Source organism: Octopus bimaculoides, chromosome 3 (genome assembly GCF_046866305.1).
Source record: "Octopus bimaculoides isolate indiv1 chromosome 3, ASM4686630v1, whole genome shotgun sequence".
NCBI lineage: Eukaryota > Metazoa > Mollusca > Cephalopoda > Octopoda > Octopodidae > Octopus > Octopus bimaculoides.
Genome location: NC_142930.1, coordinates 21,641,176 through 21,667,581, shown reverse-complemented (window position 1 = coordinate 21,667,581; position 26,406 = coordinate 21,641,176). Strand labels below are relative to the sequence as shown.

At 40.7% G+C, this 26,406-nt stretch overlaps 1 protein-coding gene across 1 annotated transcript in view; it reads left to right on the top strand.

The window, feature by feature from the left end:
• Window positions 1-26,406, top strand: part of LOC106875506 (BCAS3 microtubule associated cell migration factor) — a 60,162-nt gene that overhangs the window by 26,814 nt on the left and 6,942 nt on the right. Inside the window, exons 9-19 of the mRNA XM_089348674.1 lie at window positions 419-502; window positions 2,919-3,089; window positions 9,911-10,141; window positions 11,542-11,635; window positions 12,382-12,525; window positions 12,778-13,074; window positions 16,656-16,818; window positions 19,296-19,396; window positions 21,729-21,829; window positions 22,921-23,114; window positions 25,355-25,485. Coding sequence (XP_089204800.1) covers window positions 419-502; window positions 2,919-3,089; window positions 9,911-10,141; window positions 11,542-11,635; window positions 12,382-12,525; window positions 12,778-13,074; window positions 16,656-16,818; window positions 19,296-19,396; window positions 21,729-21,829; window positions 22,921-23,114; window positions 25,355-25,485 — 1,711 coding nt within the window. The remainder of the gene's footprint in view (window positions 1-418; window positions 503-2,918; window positions 3,090-9,910; window positions 10,142-11,541; window positions 11,636-12,381; window positions 12,526-12,777; window positions 13,075-16,655; window positions 16,819-19,295; window positions 19,397-21,728; window positions 21,830-22,920; window positions 23,115-25,354; window positions 25,486-26,406) is intronic.

Sequence of the window (26,406 nt, the reverse complement as noted above, 5' to 3'; positions counted from 1 at the left end):
ATCAGAGGTGCAATCTGTGTGGGTGTTTTTTCAAAACATTGTTTGGTTTAAAAAGCTACATCAGACGCCATGAAAGGGCTAAGGTGTAGGTGCAGGAGGTGGTCAAACTCTGTGTAAGGAGTAGACAATCATCATATATATATATATATATATATATATACAAACACACACACACACACACTCACACTTGTCTTCTTCCAGTTTCTGTTTCCTGCTACCAGACCCACTCTCAAGGCTTTGAAGGACTCAGGCCTATTGTTGAAGAGACTTGCCAATAGGTGTCATGCAGCGAGATTGATCCAAGAATCATCAAGTGAAAGCCAATGTCTTACTACACAGCTATGCTGGCACTCGTTAACGATTTTGTAATGTTAAACAATTATCAAAGTTCTAAAGTTCAATATTTCTTTTCATGCAGTTGGTGTCGGTGCATCAATCTTGTGGTGGTATGTCTGGAGATGGATCACAGTCTTACGCAGCTACAGTTATCAATGCTGCAAAGGTATGTATTGTTTTAAATGTCACTAGCAGCTAAGCCCGGTTTCACCTGGTTGGTTTGGATGATGTGGCTGTAAAACCTGCTCTGTGAAAGCATTCGACTTGTGTGGGCACACTTACATTAAAAAACAATTTTAGAATGACTTTTTTTCTGTCAAAACACTAAAAATAACTGACCAACAAAAAAAACAACAAAAGAAACCAACCAAGATTCAACCAAATCAAAAAATAAACACAAATACTAAGCGAACAAAGATGAACCATCCCACTTGGCGCACACACACACACACACACACACACACACACACACACACACACACACACACACACACACACACACACACACACACACACACACAACACACATACTCACACATTTACATACACACACATTTTCACACAGAGTTAAAATGCTGTTTGATTTCTTTTTTTGCAGCTTACAATTTTCATCATCCCACTTCCAAGTATAACATCACCTCTTCCTTATTCATCTATCACCCCTTCCTTCCTTATTCATCTATCACCCCTTCCTTCCTTCCTTATTCATCTATCACCCCTTCCTTCCTTATTCATCTATCACCCCTTCCTTCCTTCCTTATTCATCTATCACCCTTCCTTCCTTCCTTATTCATCTATCACCCCTTCCTTCCTTCCTTATTCATCTATCACCCTTCCTTCCTTATTCATCTATCACCCCTTCCTTCCTTATTCATCTATTACCCCTTCCTTCCTTATTCATCTATCACCCCTTCCTTTCTCCTTTATAAACAGGAGTATTATTGTAGTAGACTATCTCGGTAACCATGGGAGCTATGAAAAAAATATGACATGTAACTGCCTCTCCTTTCCATCTCTCCCTATCTACCTTTCCCTTCAGCTAACCTTTTAACTACATAAGTATTCCTTCTCCACACATCACTACACCCCATTAACACTTCTCTTTCCCTCTTCCTCTCTTGTCGTTTTCTCTTATTCTTTGCCTCTCCCTTCAGCTGACTGCATGACCATTTGGCTTAGGTGTATTAAATATTAATAATCATTCCCTGCTTCTCCCTCTCTTCTTTCTTTACTCTTCCCTCTTTCTCACTCACTCCATCTCTCTAACTAACTACTGTATATCAGGTGAACAGACAAGCAGAGGAATTTCAACCATGTTTCGTGGTCTGCTACCACAACAGCTCCTTTATAGGATCCAGTTAGCTCAAGACATCATCAGGAGGAACCACGTCCGGTTTCGGCCCCTACTCCTCTACCGTTTTGACGTGGCGGGGCCCCTCCTTTCGGAGGTGTCTTCAGCTCTGGTGTTGGGTGCATGTCTTCTTTCTTCTATTCCCTGGCCTCTTCGATGCAGCATCAACGAGTGTCAGCGTCCGACTGATCGTCATGTCAAGTTCCCCTTTTTATATCTGCTGCTATTTAGAATTTTTTGTCTCTGTGATTGGGCTTCAAGGAGGGTGATTTTAAGGGATGCTTCATCATCATTGTCATCCATTTTGATTCCAGGATAATTAAGAAAACGAATGGAAAACGAAAAAATATAATGGCTTAAAATTTTAAATTGCAAGAATTTGGAGTATGAAAACTGTAAAGGTTGTGTCAGTTGATGAAAGGTTAGAGTGTGACAGAAACAGAAGCAAGTGTCTTGCTGTAGAGGAGGTACAAGAATTTTTGAGAGGAGAGAAGGCATTGGATGAGGTGATCTTGTGTCAGATGACGAAAGGTTAGATTGTGATCGAGAGACAGTGAGACAGAAGCAGGTGTCTTGCCGTTGAAGAGATACATGGTTACCCAGCCAGAGAGAGAGAGAGAGAGAGAGATAAGAAGCAATCAAGATTAAGGCCAGTAATGAATGTGTTGTTCGCAATATGCACAGACATGCAGGAAGAAATAGACACCTTTAATTTTAAAAATATTTTCTTTGATATTAATTGGTTGAAGGAGAGATTTTCTTCTAGCTGCTTGTCCATAATACCCAAGCTTATGCCGATATGTAACACATATTGTTGGTAGCTGTTTTGCAATGTCAGAAACCTCCGAACGGAGTTTGTTTTCCACAATTCTCTGCAAACAGTGAAGCTTCCTTTCCGAAGGCCCAGGTCAGCTGGGACGAGAATGTGTTGATTCTTTTCCTTGGCTTTTGAATTGCACTGTAATTCTATTTACAGTAGCCTCTTTGAAAATCTGACAGTTCTGCTGAATTTTTTGTGCGTGGCATGGTTACTCTTCGCAAATGTTTAATATAATGGCGCCCGGAATGAATAAGAAGAATTACATTGTAAATTCTACACCGCTGAAAACATATTAAGATACTTAGATCAGAAAGTTTGAAAATTAAAAGTGTCTATTTACTTCTTGCATGTCTGTGTATATATTACAATACTTTACCATTTGAAATAATTTTTTTGTCTGTATTCTTTCAGAGTATTACAAAAGGATTGACGATGTTTGGAGAAGCAATGGTCAGCAGCGTTACAGGGAAATCTCCGACTTCTCACACGACAAAAAAGGCCGATCCGTCATTTGTTATCGACAACGGATTACGTCCAGGAATTGTTTCTGTTATTGACACTCAGACAATCCGGGGGGAACATGTAAGTTTCGAAAAGCTTTCTACAATATCTACAAGGCTGGAAGTTTTCCATTGACCCCACCCCCCAATATTTCCCTACCTTGTGCTTTTATTAGAAAGGATTTTTATTATTATTGTTATTATTATTATTATTATTATTATTACCATTGCACAGTTTCTAATGCTGGAGATGTACTATGGTGTCAGCTGTTCACTATCAGTGAACTAAGGTAACACCCCTTAATTTTCGAGCACTTTCCGCAGTATTTGAGCGGTTCCAAGCAGTGCTGTTTTCTGTAAGTGCCCCACCCTTATTGCAGCTCCTATTTGTTCCACGTACTTCTTGAGATTTTAGCTCACTGTTCCCAGGGCTCCGACAATTATTGATACTACTGCTACCTTTTTCATCGACCACAACTGCTTAACTTCCCAAGCTAACCTGTTATATCTCTCAACTTTTCTTTCTGATATTATCATTATCATTATTATTATTATTATTATTATTATTATTATTATTGAGTGAGGGAGCAGTGCATGGCATCAAAGTAACTCTGGGGTACAAATATATGAAGCTCAATGTACTCATCATGACTACCTGTCTGATAAGTGTACACAAGGCACATGCATCACAACCATATGTGCATGACATTGTGATCTCACATCAAGATAAACAGCACTTGACCTTGCAGGTAGGGGCTGAATTAGAATTTTCTTCAGGTCGAGTAGCCCATCTTGCTCAAAAGGTCCCTGAATAAGGGTTCATCATCATCATTGTCGTTTAACATCCGTTTTCCATGCTTGCATGGGTTGGACGGTTTGATTGGGGTCTGGGAACCAGGCCCTAATCTGATCTGGCAGTGTTTCTACAGCTGGATGCCCTTCCTAACGCCAACCACTCCAAGAGTGCAGTGGGTGCTTTTTACATGCCACTGGCACAGGGGCCAGAGGAGCTGGCATTGACCGCAATCGGATGGTACTTTATATGTGCCACTGGCACAGAAGCCAATCATAGCGGCACTGGCATTGGCCACATTCAGATGGTGCTTTTTATGTGCTACCGACACGGGGCTCACAACTACAATTTCCATTTGATTTGATTTTGATATTGCTGATGTTGATGTTGATGTACTTGTCTCAATAGGTCTCCTCAAACACTGCATGTCGCCGTACGATCCAAGATACTTTTCAATGGGCTGGGGCTGGTTATGTGACACTGGTGTAGGATACAGCTGTGGAGTCACTTTATTTGGCAGGTCTTCTCAGTCACAGCATATCTCCAGAGGTCTCGGTCTTTTGTCATTGCCTCTGTGAGGCCCAACATTTGAAGGCCATGCTTCACCACCTCATCCCATGTCTTGATGGGTCTCCCTCTACCCTGGATTCCTTCAACTGTTTGGGATTGGCACTTCTTCACACAGCTCTCCTCATCCATCCATAGTACATGACCATACCAGCGCAAACGTCTCTCTTGCATGCCACATCCAATGCTTCTTATGTCTAGCATTTTTCTCAGGGCGCTTACTGTATAAATTTGAATTTGACATGGGTGATTCTTTCTTGTCTTGGGATTCATGGTCAAATGACTGGGTGGAATTGCTTCAGCACCTCATCTCATGTCTTCCTGGGTCTTCCTCTACCTCTGATTGCTTCCACTGTTTGGGAGTTTGAGGATAGTGAACGAAACACCCATGTTTTCAGAGGTGAATTATTCAAACCCCAAAGAACTCCTCTCAGCACATGGCTATGATGCTCCTCCACTACTTCTGCTTGTGGTCAGAGGTGCACATATCATCAGCCACTAAGGGACATGCTCAGCTGGTTAAGGTCAAACAACTGAAAAGCAAATCTGTGGTATTGAGCAGAATATTTTCTGTAGCCCATCTTTTATTATTAGATCTGGGACGAGGTAGTGAAGCACGTCCTTCGAACTTTGGGCCTCACCGAGTAAATGACTAGTGACCGGGACTTTTGGAAATATGCAGTACGTGAGAAGACTCGGCAAACCAAGTGAGAGCATAAGCTGGGACCTCTGCCAGAAGTGTGGCCTGCTCACTTATCCATATCTTTACTTCATTGGACACTAAACTCTGCTTGTGAAGACCTGTTGAGGCAAGTAAATTTGAAATCCGAAATCGAAATCGAACCGAATCCGACGACTGGCACCCATGCCAACCTCTCCTTCATTGGACACTAAACTCTGTTTGCGAAGACATGGGGCAAGTGAAATTGAAATTGAACCATATCTGATGACTGGCACCTGTGCCAGTGGAGCACTAACAGAACTGTCCGGGTGTGATCATTGCCAGAGCATCTGTCTGGCTTCTGTGCTAGTGGCCTGTAAATAGCACCATTTGAGCGTAAGTGTTACCTGCGTCACCTTCCAGCACTTGTGCTGGTGGCACATTAGAAAATCATTCGAGCAAGGTCGTTGCCAGTGCCGCTGGACTGGCTCCCGTGCAGGTGGCATGTAAAAAACACCTTTTGAGCGAAACTATTGCCAGTACCGTGTGACTGGCCCTCGTGCCGGTGTCATGTAAAAGCATCCACTACACTCTCGGAGTGGTTGGCGTTAGGAAGGGCATCCAACTGTAGAAACTCTGCCAGATCAGATTGGAGCCTGACGCAGCCTTCTGGCTTGACAATCCTCAGTCAAATTGTCCAACCCATGCTAGCATGGAAAGTGGACGTTAAACGATGATGATGATGATGATGACTCTTAGTGCATGATCTGTAAATAAGGAAAAAGCAATGCTATGTTTATTCGACCCCGGGACTTATTCTTAGTAAGCCTAGTACTTATTCTGTCAGTCTCTTTTGCTGAACCGCTAAGTTATGGGGATGTAAACACACCAGCATCGGTTGTCAAGCGATGTTGGAAGGACAAACACACACACACACACACATACATACAATGGGCTTCTTTCAGTTTCCGTCTACCAAATCCACTCACAAGGCTTTGGTTGGCCCGAGGCTATAGTAGAAGACACTTGCCCAAGATGCCACACAGTGGGACTGAACCCAGAACCATGTGGTTGGTAAGCAAGCAACTTACCACACAGTGACTCCTGTGCCTATGGTAGAGACAAATAGACCCCTTTTAGGCAAGTGTTTCGGCCCTTAACTCCTAACACTCTGGGGGCAGGGGTGGGCCACATCTGAGTCATGACTCCCAGATGTCTACCTGCTGTCTGTTTTAGTTCACTTTATGTAGGATTGGTTTCTAGCACTGCTATGACGTGTGCTGCAGCCCTGAGAAGGGCTTAGTGCCCGTTTCCAGCTGGGTACACTGGCGAGCGCTCGGATGACCCAGGTGTGAGGGTTCTTTTTACACATGGTCCCATCGGATTGCTGGCTCCAGAGGCACAGGCCTACACGACTACACCAATCTGGCACTTGCTTGAATTGGGGAAAATTAAGCCTTATGAAATTGGCCTTTGTTCCTCCTAGAGCAGATCCAACTTTAGGCCTTCCCCGCCACTTCTCTCATAGCCTTCAAGGTTCCAGTCTGCTTCTTCCAGAATAGACAACACAGCAGAAAGTGATAAGTGCAGAATCTGTGGACAAAACGGTGAAACCGTATGGCATATTACTATTACCAGCCAATGTACACCACTAGCCCAGAAGGAATATAAGAGACGCCAGGACAATATGGCCAGACTTGTCCATTGGATACTTGGCAACAAGTATGGACTTGACAGAGCAAGAAATTGGTACAACCACAAACCTGAAGGCATCATTGGAAATGCAAAGATCCTATGGGATTTTATGATTCAGTGCAACCGTGAGGTAGAAAATACGAAGCCGGACATAGTCTTAATTGAGAAAGAAAACAAACTATGCTTGATTGTAGATATAGCATGCCCAGCTGACAACAAGGTATGCGATAAGGAAGAAAGAAAAGTCGAGATATGATAGGTTAGCTTGGGAAGTTAAGCAGTTGTGGTCGATGAAAAAGGTAGCAGTAGTACCAATAATTGTCGGAGCCCTGGGAACAGTGAGCAAAAATCTCCAGAAGTATGTGGAACAAATAGGGGCTGTAATAAGGGTGGAGCATTAGCAGAAAACAGCACTGCTTGGAACCGCTCAAATACTCTGGAAGGTGCTTGAAAAATAAAGAGGTGTTACCTTAGTTCACTGGTAGTGAACAACTGACACTGTAATATATCTCTAGCGTTAGAAGCTGTGCAAAGGTAATAATAATAATAATCCTCTCTACTAAAGGTACAAGGCCTGAAATTTTATAGGAGAAGACTAGTCGATTACATCAACCCTAATTTTTCACTGGTATTTAATTTATCAACCTTGACAGAACTTGAACTCAGAATGTAAGGACGGGCAACCCCAGTGTTTCACATTGAACCCAGTATTTCACTGGTGTTTAATTTATTGACCCTGAAATTGCTGGAATTTGAACTCAGAACATAAGGACAAGCAACCCCAGTATTTCACTAGTACTTAACTTATCGACCCAGAAAGGATGAAAGCAAAGTCGACCGCAGCAAAATTTGAACTCAAAACATAAAGGCAAATGAAATGCCACTAAGCATTTTACCCGTTGTCTAATGATTCTGCCAGCTCTTAGCCTTAATAATAACAACAATAATAATTATAATAATAAAAGAGACCAAAGAGAGCAAATAATGCCGATGTTGACAAAGCACTTACCCGTCAATGGCTAATGGCTTCTGACTTAAAATCAGAAAGAGAAGGGTTTATCATACAGCCCAAGATCAATGCCTACCTACAAGGAACTACCAAGCTAACATATTAAAGAACGTCAGCTTCCCAACATGCTTCCCAACATGTCATGTATGTCAACAACAAAATGAAACCATTGATCATGTTGTCTCCATGTGCAGTCTTCTTGTGCCTACAGAGTATCTCAACAGGTATGATAGAGCTGCACAATATATTCACTGGGTAATTTGCAAAATCCTGGACTTGCCCCATGATAAAAACTGGTGGAAACACACACCACCTCCAGTGCTTGAAAATGATCACATCTCACTCCTCAGGAACTTCATCATTCAAACTGACTGAAAGATAGATGCAAATAGGCCAGATATCATATTGAAAGACTTCAGACAAAAATCATGCCTCCTCATTGATATGATTGTCCCAATTGATATAAACGTATCTGTCAAGACCTACCAAAAACTGAGCAAGTATAAAGATCTTGAAATAGAAATTAGCAAAATGTGGGACCTGAAGACTAAAACAATACCTGTTGTCATAAATGCCCAAGAAATGATAGCAAAAGGGGCTGATTGCCACCTAGCTCAGATACCAGGAAATGGCAGAAATTCAAAAGATAGTGCTCATGGGAACTGCTCATATCCTATGCAAAATACTTTCTATATAATCTCAAATTTCAAAAGAAACTCATAATTTTCTTATGGTTTCTTAAGCATTCTCTAGAACGACACAATATACAAAACCAAATATATGGCACCCTAGGCATAACACCAACATGAACTTCTAACTTGTTGTCTCTTGAGGTCTCTGGGTGCGACTTGGAGCCAACTTGTACAAATGCAAAGCAAAAGTCAAACATAAAATAATAACAATAACAATAATAATAATAATAATAATAATAATAAAGAATATATACCACACAAGTGTATCGGACCTCTGCAGAATATGTGAGAAGAGGGTCGAAAGTGTGACTCACATTGTCAGTGCTTGTGAAAGTGTTTCGCAGAAAGAGTACAAGCGTAGACACAACAAAGTAGCCCAATGCCTCCACTGGCTACTATGCCATAAGTATGGATATGAGGTTATATGGCTGTTTGGTACTAACATACACCAGAAAAGGTAATGGATGAAAAGGGGAAGGCAAAACTTCTCTGGGACTTTGATTTCCAGACAAAGTGTTAGAGCACCGAAGGCCGGATATAGTAACCTTTAGGAGGGACAAACAAGAATACCTAATAATTGACGTAGAAGTGCCAGGAGATCATTTCATGATGAAAGAAAGAGAAAAAGCTGATGAATATAGAGACCTGAGAATTGAGATTGCTAAGATGTGGCAACTATGAGAGTCAAACATAAAGGTTATCCCTATTGCCATCGGAGCATTGGATTCAAAACCACCCAATCTGAAAAATCATCTGCAAACCTTAGAAATACCCTACAATCTAGATGTATTGCAAAAGTTGGCATTACATGAAACTGCACACATATTGCGTGAAGTACTGTCTGTCTGCGGTCCTTGTTGCAACTTGACAGACAGTACAAACCCCCGGTAGACACAAGGCTCGAAATTTTGGGGAAGGGGGCCAGTCGATTAGATCGACCCCAGTACATAACCGGTACTTAATTTATCAACCCCGAAAGGATGAAAGCAAAGTCGACCCCAGCAGAATTTGAACTCAGAACGTTTCTGCCAGCTCGCTGCCTTTGTTAGCAGATAGGATTCTTTTCTGCTCTATGCACAAGGCCTGAAATTTTGGGGAAGAGGACCAGTTGATTAGATTGACCCCAGTACGTAACTGGTACTTAATTTATCGACCTGGAAGGATAAAAGGCAAAGTTGACCCCAGTGGAATTTGAACTCAGAACGTAAAGACAGACGAAATACCGCTAAGCATTTCGCCCAGCGTGCTAACGTTTCTGCCAGTTCGCCGCCTTCCAGTAGACACAATATCTTCAATCAACAACCTCACAATATTGTATACTGTGCGATGTCTATAATAATAATGATAACAATAATAATATTAATAATAATAATGGTTTCTAGTTTGTGGCACAAGGCCAGCAATCTCGATGGCTTTGTGCATGAAAATCAAGTAATCATTTTTGTTCTAAGATCTTAAAAGTTTTCCTTTCTATTCTATGTTTTAGTTTTCTGTATCAGAAGATTCGGATTGTGAAGGACTGATGGCACACTTCCATGCTCATGCTAATGAACCTGTTGCGGCGATGGCCTTTGACCCTACGGGCACTTTACTCTTAACGGCATGCAAACTTGGACACAACTTTCATGTGTTCCGTCTTATGACTCATCCTTGTGGTTCATCTCTTGGCGCTGTTCATCATTTATATACGTTACATCGAGGTGATACAACTGCCAGGGTAAGTATCATATATATTGGGTTGGCAACTAAGTTCCCGCCGTTTTTTTTTAAATTTAAATTTCTTAAAAGGTTTAATAAAAAATAACTAATTAATAAATAATGTATTCACCCTTGTTGTTTACAACTTCTTCCCAACATTCAACAAAACTTTCAATATGTCGTTGGTAGAAATCGCCCAATTTCGACTGGGAAAATTGATCCAACCAAGCTCTCAATTCTGCATCAGTATTGAATGAAACTCCACACATAGTATTTGCAAAAGATTGAAAGAGGTGGAAATCCATTGGTGCCAAATCAGGAGAGTATGGCAAGTGTAGCAGCACTTCCCAGCCATGCATTTAAATGGCTTCCTTGGTCATACTGGCGATATCATGGTGGGCATTGTCGTGCAGCAGAACTCCATGCTGCTGATTAGGTCTTTTCTCTTGAATAGCTATGTTGAGTCATTCCATCTATTGAACATAGAGTTCCGCGTTGACCGTTTGGTTCTGTTCAAGCAATTCATAATGGATAATCCCTTCCCAGTCCCACCATATGCGCAACATCGTTTTACGCGGATGAAGATCTTGTTTCACGTGTGGTGTCGCTTGTTAACTGGGGCTAAGCCGTTCCTTAAGCTGCTTCATATTAATGTACAGGCACCATTTTTCATCACCAGTAACGATTCGATAAAGAAATCATTGCTTGTATCCATGAGTTGAGCAGTGACGAGCAAGCAAACAAGCGGAGATTGTGGCTTATTGATTTTTGTTGTTGTCACTTAAAGCATGCGGAACCCATGCTCCATACTTCTGAACCTTTCCTATCGAGTGAAGATGCTTCTCTATAGCAGTGTGGGAACATTCCATTTTCTCTGCCAGTTCCCTTGTTGTTTGATGAGAATTTTCATGCAAAAGTTGGTTTAATTGCTCTTCATCGTACTTCATCGTACTCAGCCAGAACGAGGTGCATGTTTGAGGTCAAAATTTCCAGTTTTGAACTCGGCATGCCAATCACGAGTGGTTCTTTCAGCTATGGCACCCTCTCCATACACAGCACAAACGTCGCGAGCAGCTTTTGCGGCCTTAAAACCTTGACTAAAAGCAAAAAGAAGGAGGTGTCGAAAATGCTCGTTTTTCTTAACTTGACATTCCATTTTAATGATCTGAAAATAAACAAAAATTAACTAAAATTAACTAGGAAAAAAAAATAGATTCCAAAATGATTCAAAAATAGAATTCTCAAAAAAAATAGATTTCCAAATTTAAAAACGCAATAAATTCCAAATAAGTTGCTATATATATATATATATATATATATATACTCCACCTTGTTTTACATTTATATGCTTACTCCAGTATATATATATAAGCCTATCATTTTCATAATTAATATCTTCATTCACTTTTATACTTCTAGGTTGTTGACATGGCATTCTCTCTCGATAGTCGGTGGGTTTCAGTCAGCACCCATCGTGGGACGAGTCATATCTTTCCAGTAACAAGTTATGGAGGTAACTCATACATTTATCTTGATATATATATAGCTAACTGTCTTTGTCTAAACCTTGATTGGGCCCTATCTAGCAGACCTAAGATTAACAATATTCCATCTGTGGCTGCATTTATAGGCATTCCTTCGATATAGCTCGACAAAATTTGACATTTGACTTTGGGTATTTCCATGACAGTTGCTGAAATGTGAGGCGGAGAAGAAAGCTAATGGTTTGTGTGTATGTGCTTGTTCTTGTCTGTATCTGTGTGTGTGCGTGCTTGTTCTTGTCTGTGTGTATTTGTTCTTGTCTGTGTGTGCTTGTTCTTGTCTGTGTCTGTTCTGTTTTTATGTATTTATGTGTTCTGGAATATAGATATAACGAAATTATGCCAGTAATGCCTTATTTTAAACTTGAAGAAAAAAAGCCTTGCATAAATACATAAAAACAGAACAGGCACACACACAGACAACAGACAAGAACAAGCACACACAGACACAGACAAGAACAAGCACACACACACACAGACATACAGGCACAGATAGACACAGACTAGAACAAGCATGCACACACACAGGCACAGACAAGAACAAGCACACAAAAACACAAATTTCAGTTACTTTTGGGTACGCCCTTGTATAGAGGGCATTGGGGACTAGGGGATAGCAGTGGTACTGTGAGTGGGGGACATGAGAAAATGAATTGGGTCAAAAATTGAAGAAATTAAGAAGATGGAAAAACCTTAATGTTTCATTTATTAATTTTAGGCCCTGTGTCTATTCGAACACATTGCAACGCACGTGTTGTGAACAGGATGAGCAGGTTTCATCGGAGTGCAGGCTTGGATGAAATTGAACGCACAGCAACAGGGCGGCACAGCCCTGTGCTGTCAGGGAGTCCAAGTGCTACGGGTAAATTGTCATCCGTGTTATATTTCTCATTTCCTTCTCGACAGTATTTTTTTTTGTTTGCATGTATTTGTCTTTCATTTCAATTTGCTGTATGGCTGTTTTGTCTGACTCACAACCAAGCAGTAGCAAGTTACCTTTCGAACCGTCCAACATATGCCAGCATGGAAAGCAGATGCTAAATGATGTTGATGAGACATAAGATGGTGCATATGTTCCAATGTTTTTATTCTATTTTTTTTTTTTATTTTGTAGCCGGAGTTCAAGAAATTTACCCCAGTTTTGCACGACAGAATGCATTGAACAACAACTTTGGGAACCCTCGCTTGCCTCCTTATCCTCACTCCATTCCGATTCACGCTTTGGCGCAGGTAAAACAACCAACCCCTGCTTTATCTGGTATAACCACAACAGTGACAAGTCCGCGAAGTACTAATTTAGGGCCTCAGTCTGGTTTAGCCGTGGTCGATCAGGTCGTATCTGTAGTAGCCTGCTTTGCCAGTCCTCGATGCTGTGTGGGTTTCACGCCACCAATACCAATTGAACGCAGAGGTAAGCTGGATAATTAATCATTTCATTGAATTGATGATCAAGTTCCTATGTTTTTGAGATTGTTGCTGATCATTTCTGGTTACTTCTTGTGGCATTTATCTTACCATATAAGTGTTTGAATTTTGATGACTTTAACCCTTTGGTTTCTATATTGTAATCTACTATTGTCTTTGTTTCAATTAATTTTGAAAATAATGAAGAATTTAGTGAAATAACTTTCTCATTATCAAACTGTTGAAATAAACAGCATTTGCCCTAATTAATTTTGAAAATCACAAAGAATTTAGTAACTTAACTTTATCATATGTTCGTAGTTTCTTCAACCATCTAAGAGCTGTCATGTATTTCATAGTATGCACTATATCCTCCTGTGTGTATACATCATAATCATCGTTTAACATAATTAGACTATTAAAATAGCCATCTTTTTGCTCTAATTAATTTTGAAAATAATGAATTTAGTAAAATAACTTTCTCATTTCGTTTTTGGATTTGGTTTGCAAGATTCTTTATGTGAGTTTGTGTGTTGAAGCATATTCTGTTGTGTCTGGGGAGAGTCATTCACTTTTGGTGCCTTATAATTTAACACACTCACTGGTAAAATTTCCTCTTATTTCTTTTTTATATTTTTCAAAAATTTTTGTTGCGTCTTGCAACCTTTTCAATAGTTTTGACTCTGTCCATTTCTCACACCGTGTTCCTTTTTGTTTGTTTATGTGCATGTGTGTGGATAAGTGTGTGTGTGTGTGTGTGCCTATGTATGCATGTGTGTGTATGCATGTATGTGTGTGTGTGCATATGTATCTATTTATGTGTGTACGTTTGTATGTATGCATTCCGTATATTCATGTGTTTGCATATCCATGTTTGTGTGTTTTTATGTATGTGTATGTGTGTGTGTGTGTGTGTTTGTATATGTGTGTGTGTGCATGTGTTTTGCAACTATGTACTGTGTTTGTATGTATGGATGTGCATCTCCATATGTGTGAACGTGAGTCTCTATTTGTGTTCTTGTGTGAAGTACAGTGTGTGTGTGTGTATATATGGTCATGTGTTTCAGTCTTCATTTGCATATGTGTGCTTGTTTGTTCATATAACCTGTGTAACTATCCGTCTGTATGTTTTTCATTATCAAACTGTTGAAATAAACAACATTTGCCCTAATAAATTTTGAAAATCACGAAAAATTTAGTAAATTGACTTTGTCATGCTCATCGTTTCTTCAACTGTCCAAGAGCTGTCATGCATTCCATGATATGCACTATATCTTCCTGTGTGTATATATCATAATCATCGTTTAATATAATTAGACTATTGAAATAGAAAATAATGAATTTAGTAAAATAACTCTGTCATTATTAAATTGTTGAAATAAACAGTATTTGCACTAATCAATTTTGAAAATAATGAAGCATTCATTAACATAATTCATTATAATTAAGCTGGTGTTTGGGAGATGGATTAACACGGAATTTTGTGCTACCATATTTCAGCAGAAATGGACTGCCTTTGAAAATAATGGAGAATTTAGTGAAGTAATTTTGTTGTATGTTAGTTGGTTCTTCAGCCGTCCAAGAGCTGTCATGCATTCCAGAGTACACAGTATAGCTGCCTGTGTATATACACAGACATGCAGAAAGTAGATAGACACCTTTAGTTATCAAAATCTTTTATTTAATACGCAAAGTGAACAATTGAAATGTAATCGATAGGTAGGACTACATACTTTAGTATTTAGTTGACATTGCCTTTGAAGTTTTTAATTTAGAAACTCTTTTTAGCATTGAACTGATGAGCTTTGGGATTGTGTCTTTGGAATTTCTACCCACTTTTCACGCAACAATCGAAATAATTCATCTTTAGATTTAGGTTTCTGTTGAATTTTTCATACAGATCTGTCTAATATGCTCCAAAGATTTTCAATTGGGTTCATGTCAGGAGATTGGCTCAGCCAAGGAAGCTTTTTTTCAATCAGCCATTGTTGATTCCTTTTCACTGTGTGGCATGGAGCCCCATCTTCCATGAATAAAAATTAATTTTTCTTTGTTATCGTGTGAATACATTGGAAGTAGTCCTTGCTTAAGTATTTTGATGTATTTTTCAGAGTTTATGGTTCCAACACATTTGATCAGCTCAGATTGACCATTGCTGGTGACAGCTCCCCATACCATTGCAGAGATACTGCCATGTTTCACAGTTGGTTGGAGTCATTTCAAATTCTTGATTGGGATGCCTCCAGACCCAAACACATCCACTGTCTGAAAATAATGCAAATCTGGATTCATCTGAGAAAATCACTCAGAAAATCACAAAATGAACTGGATTTTTCTGACACCTCCTTAGCCCATTTCTTTCTTTTCATGATATTAATTGGTTGAAGGAGAGGTTTCCTTCTAGCTGCTCATCCATAATAGCCAAGCTTATGCAGATATGTAACACATTCTTAGACTAACTTCTAGCTGTTTTGCAGAAGCCTTTGAATGGGGTTTGTTCTCCTCAATTCTCTGCAAACAGTGAAGCTTCCTTTCTGAGGGCTCAGGTCAGCTGTTGATTCTTTTCCTTGGTTTTTGAATTGCACTATAATTCTATTAACAGTAGCAAGAGGAATTTGAAGATTTTTTGGTAATTTTTCACTGGCTATGACCAGCCTCAGATTGCCCAACAATACAACCTCTTTGAAAACCTGACAGTTCTGCTGAATTTTTTGTGCGTGGCATGGTTACTCTTCGCAAATGTTTAACATAATGGCACCTGGAATTAAAAAGAATAATTACATTGTAAATTCTACACCGCTGAAAACATATTAAGACACTTAGATCAGAAAGTTTGAAAATTAAAGGTGTCTATTTACTTCTTGCATGTCTGTGTATATCATAATCATTACTGTTTAATGTCTGCTTTCCAGACTGGCATGGTTAGGATGGTTTGTCATGGCTTTGAAACAAGGTGAAACAAAGTGGAAAAAAATAGTACTCTAGTACCGGAGGTAGAATAATATACTTTATTTATAAAGCTGCAAAGTCATAAAAAGACTGTTACTCAAGAGTTTCATATTTCTTTTCGCTGGAAACTGTCCAGCTGTAGAAACTCTGCCAGATCAGATTGGAGCCTGGTGCAGCCTTCTGCCTTGCCAGTCCTCAGTCAAATCGTCCAACCCAGGCTAGCATGGAAAGCGGACGTTAAACGATGATGATGATGATGATGATGATAATGATGATGAACATATATATATATCCACCTGTAGAAACTTTGCCAGATCAGACTGAGCCTGGTGCAGCCTCTGGCTCACCAGTCCTCTGGCTCACCAGTCCTCTGGCTCACCAGTCCTCAGTCAAACCGTCCAACCTATGTCAACATGGAGAGTGGACGTTAAATTATGATGATGATGACATATATATACTTCCTCCATTTACTTCTTGCATATGTATATACATATATATATATATACGATGGGCTTTTTTCCGTTTCTGTCTACCAAATCCACTTACAAGGCTTTTAGTTGCCTCCAGGCTATGGTACAAACATGCGATTTACAAACTTGTAATTCATCGATTTTTTTTTTTTTCTGTTTCTCAACGCAGAAGGAAAGAAACCTTTCACGTCATTATACATTCTGGGCCATGAAGGGCTTCTCACCGAATACGTCCTGGAACCCCGCCCTAAAGCCGCAGCGACGGACAAAATATCTGATGACACACCGCTAGAGCTTGTTGTGATTGGACAATTTCAGTGGCCTCTCCAGAGGTAACAGTCTTTTTTTATCTGCATTTTACTTGTTGTGGGCATTAAACTGTAACCAAGCTATAGCATTGCCCTTGGTGGGTTTTGGTTGAAGAGAGCAACCCTGATGTGTATCTTTTTAGGTTTTGTTTCTTTCTCTGTTTGGACTGTAGCCATGCTGGAGCACCACATTGAAGTGATTGGTCTATGGGCCACGTTGTGGGCAGTAATTGGTTTGCAGGCCATGCCAGTGGCAGTCATTGGTTCGCAGGCCATGCTGAGATGGTGATTTGGTTTGTGAGCTGTGCTGAAATGGTCATTGGCTTGCGGACTGCACTGGAACAGCCATTGGTCCATAGGTTGCATCACTCATTGGCCTGCAGGCTGCATCAGAACGATCATTGGCCCGCAGGCCATGCTTGTCTCTGTCATTGGCCTGTGGGTCACTCTGGAACAGTGCCCTTGAAGGGTCTTGGTTGAAGACAGCAACAGCAAGGCTTTTGCCTTGTTTTCGGTCATAGGCCCATGTGCCATTTATTGCCTTAATGCAGCCTAAGGGTTAATGACTGTGCTGGCGTGGTTTGTGGGCCAATGACGTCTTGTTGCAGTCTGTGGGCCATGCCTGTTGCAAAGTATGTTTCGTAAAAGATGGAAGTCTGTAGCAAGTATGGTGCGAGTGAAAGAACCTGTCTAAACGAGAACAAAAAAGGACAAAGCAAAGTCTTCAGTGTGAGTATGTGGTTTGTGGGGTTGACCGTGTCCTCCGCTTCATTTTTTGTAAATCATTCATTCTCATTTAATTGTATATATTTTAATTGTTTATTCATACTTACCAACCACATGGTTTCAGGTTCGTTCCCACTACGTGGCACCTTGGGCAAGTGTCTTCTACTATAGTCTCGGGCCGACCAAAGTCTTGTGAGTGGATTTGGTAGATTGAAACTGAAAGAAGCCTGTCATATATATGTATATATATGTTTGTGTGTCTGTGTCCCCACCAACATCGCTTGACAACCGATAGTGGTGTGTTTAGGTCCCCGTAACTTAGCAGTTCAGCAAAAGAGACTGATAGAATAAGTACTAGGCATCCAAAGAATAAGTGCTGGGGTCGATTTACTCGACTAAAGGCGGTGCTCCAGCATGGCCGCAGTCAAATGACTGAAACAAGTAAAAGAGAAAGAGAGAGTAATATGTTTCATCTGATTCGATCCTCTGACCCCAATGCTTGTTTTGTCTGTCCTCGTATCGTCCCCTCTTTTTCTCAACCTCATGGTTAATAAAGAAATTGACTGTCTTGGTGCAGCTTGTGGGCCAATGAATGAAATGCAGGCGTTTGTCATTGTCATCATCATTTAAATGCCCATTTAACTATGCTGGCCATGCTGCAACAATCTTTTTGACTGCAGTTTGTGCATGAAAAGTCATTGGCCCATGGGCCGTGCCATGACAGTCATTGGCTTGTGGGCTGCAACAAGGCAGCCATTGGCTTACAGGCTGCGCCAAGATAATCTTTTGCCTATGCCAGAACACTTTTTGCCCTATGGGCTACGCTTTTGCTTTGTTATTGGCTCACGGGCCATGCTTGTTTCAAACATTTGGGCCGCACTAGGACAGTTATTGATCTGTGGGCGACACTGGAATAATCATTGGCCCATGAGCCATGCTTTAGTTATAGGCCTGGGGGCCGCACCAAAACAGTCTTTGGTCCACCATCTACATTGGAAGATCCTTTGGCTCATGGCTTGCATCAAGACGGTAATTGGCCCGCAGGCCACACTGGGACAATCATTAGCCTACAGGTCACACCAGCACAGTAACTGGTCTATAAGCTGTGCCAGCATAGTTATTAGCCTGTGGAGTGCGTCAGCACAGTTATTCACCCACGGGCTGCACTAGAACAACCTTTGGCCCTTAGACCACATTGGCTTGTGGGCCGTACTTGTTTCTGTCATCAGCCTTTGGGCCACATCATTTACTGCCTATGTTTCCATGCTGGCATGAGTTGGACTGTCATAGCGTGGCCCGCAGGCCAAAGATTCATGCAGCATGGCCTGCAGGCCAATGACTGTCTCAGTGCAGTCCACCAGAGAGCTGTCTGAAGTCCAGGAATTCATCATCATCATTATCATCATTTAATGCTCACTTTTCCATCCTGCCGGGGTTTGGACAGTGTGACAGGAGCTGGCCAGGGGGAGCTATCTGGCCTCTAATTGTTTGTTTTTGTAGGGTTTTTCTTTTTCTTACAGTTGTATGCCCTTCCTAATGCCAACTCCACTTTATAGAGTGTACTGTGCGCTTTTCACACGGCGCCAGTACCCAACAGAACCACACTCTCAAAGCTGCAACACCAAGATTGAACTGGGGGTGGGAAGAGGAAAAAACCCATCAAAATTGTCTCCTGCATTTCAACTCCCACGCCCCCCCTCTCCAGTCCCTACTTCCTTCATATGTGAGCGTTTTTCTTTCTAAAACCCATTTTGTGTGTCTCTCTTTTTTCCTAGGTTAAAATCTTCTCCAGAGCTTCTTGCCCCCCTTGCTTCAAATAATCCGCTTATCTCTGCCTCTACAGCTGTTTCAACTCGTCAACCTTCCATGCAAATTGGTAAGTACAAATTGCAAACTGGAATCTTTTCTGTTCCAATTGATTTCATATTTGGTGTATTGGTGTAGTTTTGTTTTTGTACAGTAATCATTGCCATGAAGTTCATTTTCACCATAAATCAATAGACATGAAGAGTTAATAGCTTTTAAAGTGTGAATATTTTGGGTAATTTTAAGCCAATCATAAGCCACACACACATTCATGCCTGCAGTAAAGCACCAGTTATTGGCCCATGGGCCATGCTACAGCAGTTGTCAGCCTGTGGGATGCATTGAGGCAGACATTGGCCTGTGGGCCATGCTTGGGTGGCCATCCACCCATGAGTCACCCTGGGGTGTGTATTGGCCTGCGGGCCATGCTTCAGCAGCTAGCTTTTAAAGTTCGAAAATTTTGGGTAATTTTAGCCATTTGTAAGCCACAGATACATTCATACCTGTTTCCATAGCATCAAGCCAAACTCTTTTGTTTGCGAGAATGTATTAGGTTGTCAAGAAAGTTTTTGCGGTTTTTAACCTTTAAATTCAGATGCACATATCTCGGCTCAAACAAAACTTTATTAATTGAAATAAACACCCTGAGAATCAACACACTTTTGCCAACACTAAACAAGTTTATTTATGCCAGTAGCATAAAAATCCTATGTTCAGGTGGCGAAGTTGTTGAAGGCGTGTTTGGAATCATCTTGGTTTTTGAAGCATTTCTCACGCAGGAAGTTGTTGAGATGCTTGAAAAAGTAGTAGTTGGTAGGCAAGAAGTCTGGTGAGTATGGCAGATGAGGCAGAGTTTCGTAGCCCAATTCGTTCAACTTCTGCAGGGTCAGTCGTGCGATGTGTGGCCGAGTGTTGTCGTGGAGAAGAATTGGTCCTTTTTTATTGACCAATGCTGGCTGTTGTTGTTGGAGTTCCTTATGCATTTCATCCATTTGCTGACAGTACTTCGCCGTAATGGTTTCGACTGGATCCAAAAAGCTATGATGGATGAGACCGGCTGAAGACCACCAAACAGTCACCATGACCTTCTTTTGGTGCAACTTTGGCATCAGGAAGTGCTGTGGAGCTTCGTCGGTGTCAAACCACTGAGCTGAGCATTGCCGGTTGTCATAAAGAATCCACTTTTCATTGCAAGTCACAATTCAGTCGAGAAATGGGTCGTTCTTGTTGCATAAAAAAAGGGAAGACGACACTTCAAAACAGCATTTTTTTTTGTTGTCATTCAATTTGTGCAGTGCTCAGTTCTCAAGTATTTTTGTTTTCCTAATCTCTTTCAAGTGGTTTGAAATTGTCGTATACATCATCATCATCACCATCATCATCGTTTAACGTCTGCTTTCCCTGCTGGTATGGGTTGGACGATTTGTCTGAAGACTGGCGAACCAGATGGCTGCACCAGGCTCCAATCTGATTTGGCAGAGCTTCTACAGCTGGATGCCCTTCCTAACACCAACCACTCCGAGAGTGTACTTTTATGTGCCACCAGCATGAGGGCCAGTCATGTGGTACTGGCAACGGCCACACTCAAATGAGGCCTTTAGTTACTAACAAATGTAGAAGCACTTTGAACTTTGCCCAGCCTGTTCTTATTGTACTAACTACACTTTTAAACCACTGCAAGTCCTCTGAAATCATAGCCTGTGTTTCACTGCCATGTAACATAGCTGTATATACACAGGCACATGAGATGCACCATTTTGAGCGTGGCCGTTGCCAGTACCGCCTGACTGGCTCCTGTAGGATTTTCGAGCGAGATCGTTGCCAGTGCCCCTGGACTGGCTTGTGCGGGTGGCACATAAAAGACACCATTTCGAGCGTGGCCGTTTTCGTGCGGGTGACACGTAAAAGCACCCACTACACTCTCTGAGTGGTTGGCGTTAGGAAGGGCATCCAGCTGTAGAAACTCTGCCAAATCAGACTGGAGCCTGGTGTTGCCATCCGGTTTCACCAGTCCTCAGTCAAATCGTCCAACCCATGCTAGCATGGAAAGCGGACGTTAAACGATGATGATGATGATGATGATCATACAACCTGCCTTTCACTCTGAGGATGAGGCCTTTAGTTACTAACAATGAAGTTCTCTGAACTTTGCCCAGCCTGTTCTTATTGTACTAACTACACTTTTAAACCATTGCAAGTCCTCTGAAATCATAGCCTATGTTTCACTGCCATGTAACATAGCTGTATATACACAGGCATCATACAACCTGCCTTTCACTCTGAGGATGAGGCCTTTAGTTACTAACAATGAAGTTCTTTGAACTTTGCCCAGCCTGTTCTTATCTTAGAAATTACTCTTCCAGTCTGAATTTTAAAATGTGTTTTTTATTTTAATTTCATAGATTATGCAGAGCCTTGCCAGGTCACACGTCATGATTCGAAAGACAGCCTCTCTTCTGAGCAGTGCAATAAAGAAGATACAGATGAAATATGGCTTCCACAGGTTTGTAGACTCATCATTATTTTCTCTTTTGCTTTGATGTGTTTCAATCATTAGACTAGCCACGCTGGGACACTGTCTTGATGGGTTTTAATCATCGACAGGCAATGCTACTATTAATAGTTATTGCCAAGCTAACATGGCAGTCCAGGAAAATAGGACGAATGCTGCCACTGATTAGCTCCAAGAGGCCATCGCCTCTAGCTAGCTATGTGACACACAAATCTGTGACCATTACAACCTTCGAACAGGGTAGGTCAGCAGCTTCCCCTTGCTGGTTCAACATCCACAGACTAGTTTCGGAGTATTTGTCCCTTTTCAATGTGGAGTAGCCGAACCCAGCAGGTGTCATTGCTAGCACTTATCTTTTTAACTTCTTATGGATGACAGTGATTTTACTTAGCTTCATGCATCTTCTCAAGTACAGCAAATCACCTCAACTCCTAGTCCTTTGTCATTTCATCAGTGAGGCCCCAACTGGCCCAACATCTGAAGATTCTTTCTCACCACTTTGTTTTACATCTTCGTTCCCTCTATAATTAGAGATTGGCACCACTTGATGCCATTGTCCTCATTCATACACATTACCTGGCCATACCAGCACAGTCTTCTCTCTTGCACACTACATTTTATGCACACCATGCTTTTACTTAGGGTTAGGGTTTTCAAGCACAGCAAACTGATAGGAGTCTCACTCCCCTGTCATCACTTCTGTTAATCCCAACATCTGTAGATCGCTTCTCAGTGCTTCGTCACACATTTTTTTGGCTCTACCCCTTCCACATGTTTCATGTAGAGAAAAAAAAAATTTCTTTTATGGTAAAAAGGTGTAAAAATACCATATCTGTCTAGCGCTGTCCCTGTTGGATTCCCAGACGTGTTTCTAGCTCTCTAGCTGTTACCAATGGGTAATATCTAAGAAATGCCTCACCATAGAAAACTTGACAGACAATAAAATTGAAGATGGCTCCTTGAAATAATGAAGTAGTGATACACATTTCAGGAGCTCTTGCTCTCTCATCAGTGTAACATTATTCAATATACTAGTTTTACTATAATAACAAGTAATTTTATATCTATATATATTTTTCCAGGTTGAAATGATTACACATGCGGGCCCACACCGCCGTCTATGGATGGGACCACAGTTCTCATTTAAAACATACCAGAACAGTCATTTTACCACAGTCCTTTCATCAAATTCATCAGCGCTGCTCTCACAGAATCCTGAATCACAATACTGTTCTGAAATGAGTGGCGAAGATCTTTATGATTTGCAGAGTTTAACGTAAGTGATATATTTCTAGCAATAATAAATCTATGAGCGCGGTATAAACAGTAGCTGCACGACATTGTGAAGTATATTTGCCACTTAAATGTGGCTAACCCTTAAAGGTTGATCCTACTGTAGCGTGTAGCCCCAGGAAGACATCTTCTCCAGCTGGCTATTGACACACTTTCTGTGCCCTATCAGTATTTGCGAAGGTTAGTCATCTTTCCTATCTCTAACATGATGTGATACACATGGACCCGAGTTTCTGGGTTTTGACCCATCATCAGAGTGTGACAATCACCGGTTGTTGATGTGAAGTGGTTCCCAATGCAAATATATATATATACTTTTTCCAGTGACGAAAAGTCACTGATCTCGGAAAAATGTAAACAAGCAATAACAAATCTCTGAATGAAGTATAAACAGTTGCTGCACAACATCATGAAGTATGCATTATTTACATTTGACAGATATTTGTCCTCATCTTGTTTGTTGTTAACACAACGTTTCAGCTGATATACCCTCCAGCCTTCATCAGGTGTCTTGGGGAAATTTTGAACCTGGGATCTCATTCACTTCCTCGCCATTGAACTATCATCATCACTGGGCTATCATCTCTTCGGCCCCATGAAAGAGGGTTTCAGAGGCAAACATGATTCCAGTGACGAGGAAGTGAAAACTAGTGAAGAAGTGACTCAAAGAGCAGTCAACAGAATTTTACAGGGCAGAGATATATGCTTCTCATTTGAAGGTGGAACATTGCTATTGAGAGAAATGGAGACTATGTTGAAAAGTAGGGATGTGGTCCACAGAGGACCAGCTTCATTTTGATGTATGATACATGTTCCTGTGTTGGTAATTATACCTGTCCTAAACAAAATGGCATTACTTTTTGACTCACCCTTATATTAGGTTGTCAAGAAAGTTCTTGCGGTTTTTAACCTTTAAATTCAGATGCACATTTCTCAGCTCAAAGAAAACTTTATTAATTGAAATAAACACCATCAGAATCAACACACTTTTGCCAACACGAAACAAGTTTATTTATGCCAGTAGTGTAAAAATCCTGCATTCTGGTGGTGATGAAATCGTTGAAGGCGTGTTTGGCATCGTCTTGGTTTTTGAAGTATTCCTCATGCAGGAATTGTCAAGATGCTTGAAAAAGTGGTAGTCGGTAGGCAAGAGGTCTGGTGAGTATGGCGGATGAGGCAATTTGTTCATAGCCCAATTCGTTCAACTTCTGCAGGGTCAGTCGTGCAACGTGCGGCCGAGCATTGTCATGGAGAATTGGTCCTTTTCTATTGGACAATTCTGCTGTTGTTGTTGGACTTTTTTACGTATTTCATCCATTTGCTGACAGTACTTCTCCGCCATAATGATTTCGCCTGGATCCAAAAAGCTGTGATGGATTAGACCGGCTGCACACCACCAAACAGTCACCATGACCTTCTTTTGGTGCAACTTTGGCTTTGGGAAGTGCTGTGGAGCTTCGTCGGCATCCAACCACTGAGCTGAGCATCGCCAGTTGTTGTAAAGTATCCACTTTTCATCGCAAGTCACAATCCGATTGAGAAATGGGTCGTTCTTGTGTAAAAGAAGGGAAGACAACACTTCAAAACGGCGTTTTTTTTTTGGTTGTCGTTCAATTTGTGCGGCACCCATTTTTCAAGTATTTTTGTTTTTCCAGTCTCTTTCAAGTGGTTGGAAATTGTCATGTACATTACGTCCAATTCAGAAGCAAGCTCTCGAACAGTTGTGCATGGATTGGCTTCCACTAAGGCTCTTAGTTGATCGTTGTCAACATCTGATGGCCAACCACTATGCTTATCATCTTCAAGACTGTCATCACTGCTATGAAATTTCCTGAATGACCATTTTGCTGTACGTTCATTAGTGGTTCCAGGGCCAAACGCATCGTTCATATCGTGAGCTGTTTCTGCAGCTTTACGGCCTAGCATGAATTGGAATAAGAAAATTGTGCGAATTTGCTTTTTGTCCATGCATTCAACATTCTGGAAAAAAATGGCCTAATTATTCAAAAAGGAAAAGAGTAACATGATTAGATAGAGTGAAAAATGGGCTTTAAAATGATATATAAAGTCAAAGTAATTTAATGACAATTGATTTGAAAATACATCATTTAAAACCAAAATTAAAAATTCCCCAAGGATTCTTGACAACCTAATAATAATTTGTGCAATAAATTTGCATCTAATTAATTATGTATTCAAGTCATGCGCATTTTGTGTTGCTAGGATCCAGCCTGCGCGGTCAAGTCCTGTTGCAATGCCAAACACGAGGCCAGCTTACCGAAGGTCGTCGGGGTGTGACAACACGATGCCAACGAACCGAGGGTCGACGTCTTCACCATTGCTAATAGAAGCTGGTAAGTTAATTCAAGGTTTCTACTTGTATCAGTTGTTTTGATTGTCGGTGCATGTGATGGACATAAATAAACCAATGCTGGTTGTCAAGTTGATGAGCGGTGATTGGGTGACAGCAGGGTTGGGGGACAAACACAGACCCAATGATACATGGACACACACACAATAGCACATATATATACATATATACACATATACATATATATATATATATATATATACACATATACACACATACATATACATGTGTATATATGTCTATATACACAAATGTATATACATATGTATATATATCTATATGATATATATATATAAATTCAGAAGAGTGGTACAATAAGGCACCAATATTTATAGGGCTTTATTTTGCTGGAAATTAATACATTTGTATTGAAATATTTTTCATTGATATATATATATATATATATATATATATATATATATACGCATAGATCGTTGCCAGTGCTGCTGGACTGGCTCCTGTGCAGGTGGCACATAAAATACACCATTTTGAGCGTGGCCGCTGCCAGTACCGCCTGACTGGCCTTCGTGCCAGTGGCACGTAAAAGCACCCACTACACTCTGAGTGGTTGGCGTTAGGAAGGGCAACCAACTGTAGAAACTCTGCCAAATCAGATTGGAGCCTGGTGTAGCTATCTGGTTCACCAGTCCTCAGTCAAATTGTCCAAACTACGCTAGCATGGAAAGCGGACGTTAAACGATGATGATGATGATATACATGTATATATATATACATGTACATATATATATGTATATACACATCTATATATGTATATGTATATATATCTATATCTATATATATGTATATACATACATATATATATATATATATAATATATATATGTATATGTGTGTATATATATATATAGATACAGATATATATACATATACATATATAGATGTGT